Source organism: Colobus angolensis, unplaced genomic scaffold (assembly GCF_000951035.1).
Source record: "Colobus angolensis palliatus isolate OR3802 unplaced genomic scaffold, Cang.pa_1.0 Scaffold76, whole genome shotgun sequence".
Classification (NCBI taxonomy): Eukaryota; Metazoa; Chordata; class Mammalia; order Primates; family Cercopithecidae; genus Colobus; species Colobus angolensis.
In genome coordinates this window covers 361,508-362,774 of record NW_012121376.1, presented here as the reverse complement: position 1 = coordinate 362,774, position 1,267 = coordinate 361,508, and the positions used below count along the sequence as shown (strand labels likewise).

Genomic DNA, 1,267 nt, shown 5'->3' with positions numbered 1-1,267 from the left:
AGGATGGTCTCGATCTCCTGACCTCGTGATCCGCCCGTCTCGGCCTCCCAAAGTGCTGGGATTACAGGCTTGAGCCACCGCGCCCGGCCCGAACCTCCACTTTCTATGCTCCTCATCTGAAATCCCATGCCAGCCCTCCAGACACCACATCTGTCTAAGCACGTGCCGGAGGCTCCATGTTGGCCCAGGGTAATGGGCCACACACAGCCCAGCTCCATCATTTGAAGGTGAAAACCGCTTTGCTTTTAGAAACAGGACTCATCTGACATTTATCAACCTCTTGCTTAAGCCCTGGAACTTTTCCTCAATGCCCCCCACACGCTGCACAAGCACATCACTGAAAGGCTGCACTCAGGAGTTGGTGCACTTGGTCTGAGTAAAGACTATCGAGGCACTGCAGCCCCAGCCAGTGCTAACAGTTTTGTGAACATTGCCTCCACGCTGAGCTTGCAGTGAGCTGAGATCGTGCCACTGCACTCCAGCCTGGGCAACAGAGCGAGACTCCGTCTCAAAAAAAAAAAAAAAAAAAAAAGAGGCCAAGTGCAGTGGCTCACGCCTATAATCCCAACACTTTGAGAGGCCGAGGCAGACAGATCACTTGACCTTAGGACTTCTACACCAGTCAAGGCAACACAGAAAAACCCCATCTGTACAAAAAATGCAAAAATTAGCCAGGTGTGGTGATGCACGCCTGTAGTCCCAGCTAAGCCATGATTGTACCACTGCACTCCAGCCTGGGCAACAAAGCAAGACCCTGTCTCCAAAATTAAATAAACAAATAAAATGTAAAAGGAGCTCTTCATACACAAACAGACTAGGGTAGCTGACCCTGGTAGACTGCTGCCTGGCCCTGGAACACCTGATACCACACTAACTGAGCAAGTCGAACAGAAAATGAGAGAAGGCTCCTTGAGTCTAATGCTTCTGCCTAATGGAAAATGGTGAAGACCCCCTGCTTTGTTCTGAGCCCCCACACCTACCATGTGTTCCCGTGGCTCCAGTCTCGGCGCATTGATGCTGAGCTGAATCTTTGATATCTCAGCGCTGCTGTCATCCTCATTGTGGCCCAGGGCGGCCCTCAGTCTTTCAGAAATCACTGCCACCTGTGCCGATACAACTGCAAATGGAGAAACTAGTTAGGGATGATGGGAACCCTGAAAGGAGGGAGGCAACTATGGCCTAGAGAGCTCCACCTCCCACGGCCTAGAGCTAGCTCCGCCTCCCATCAAGTGCGATTCCATGGACGCTGCTGGCTGCACACATCCCC

General features: G+C 52.0%; 1 protein-coding gene across 1 annotated transcript in view; it reads right to left on the bottom strand.

Moving 5' to 3' along the window:
* The window catches only part of FANCA (Fanconi anemia, complementation group A), a 77,381-nt gene that overhangs the window by 31,528 nt on the left and 44,586 nt on the right, over window positions 1–1,267 (bottom strand). Inside the window, exon 20 of the mRNA XM_011927977.1 lies at window positions 981–1,117. Within this exon, the coding sequence (XP_011783367.1) occupies window positions 981–1,117 (137 nt within the window). The remainder of the gene's footprint in view (window positions 1–980; window positions 1,118–1,267) is intronic.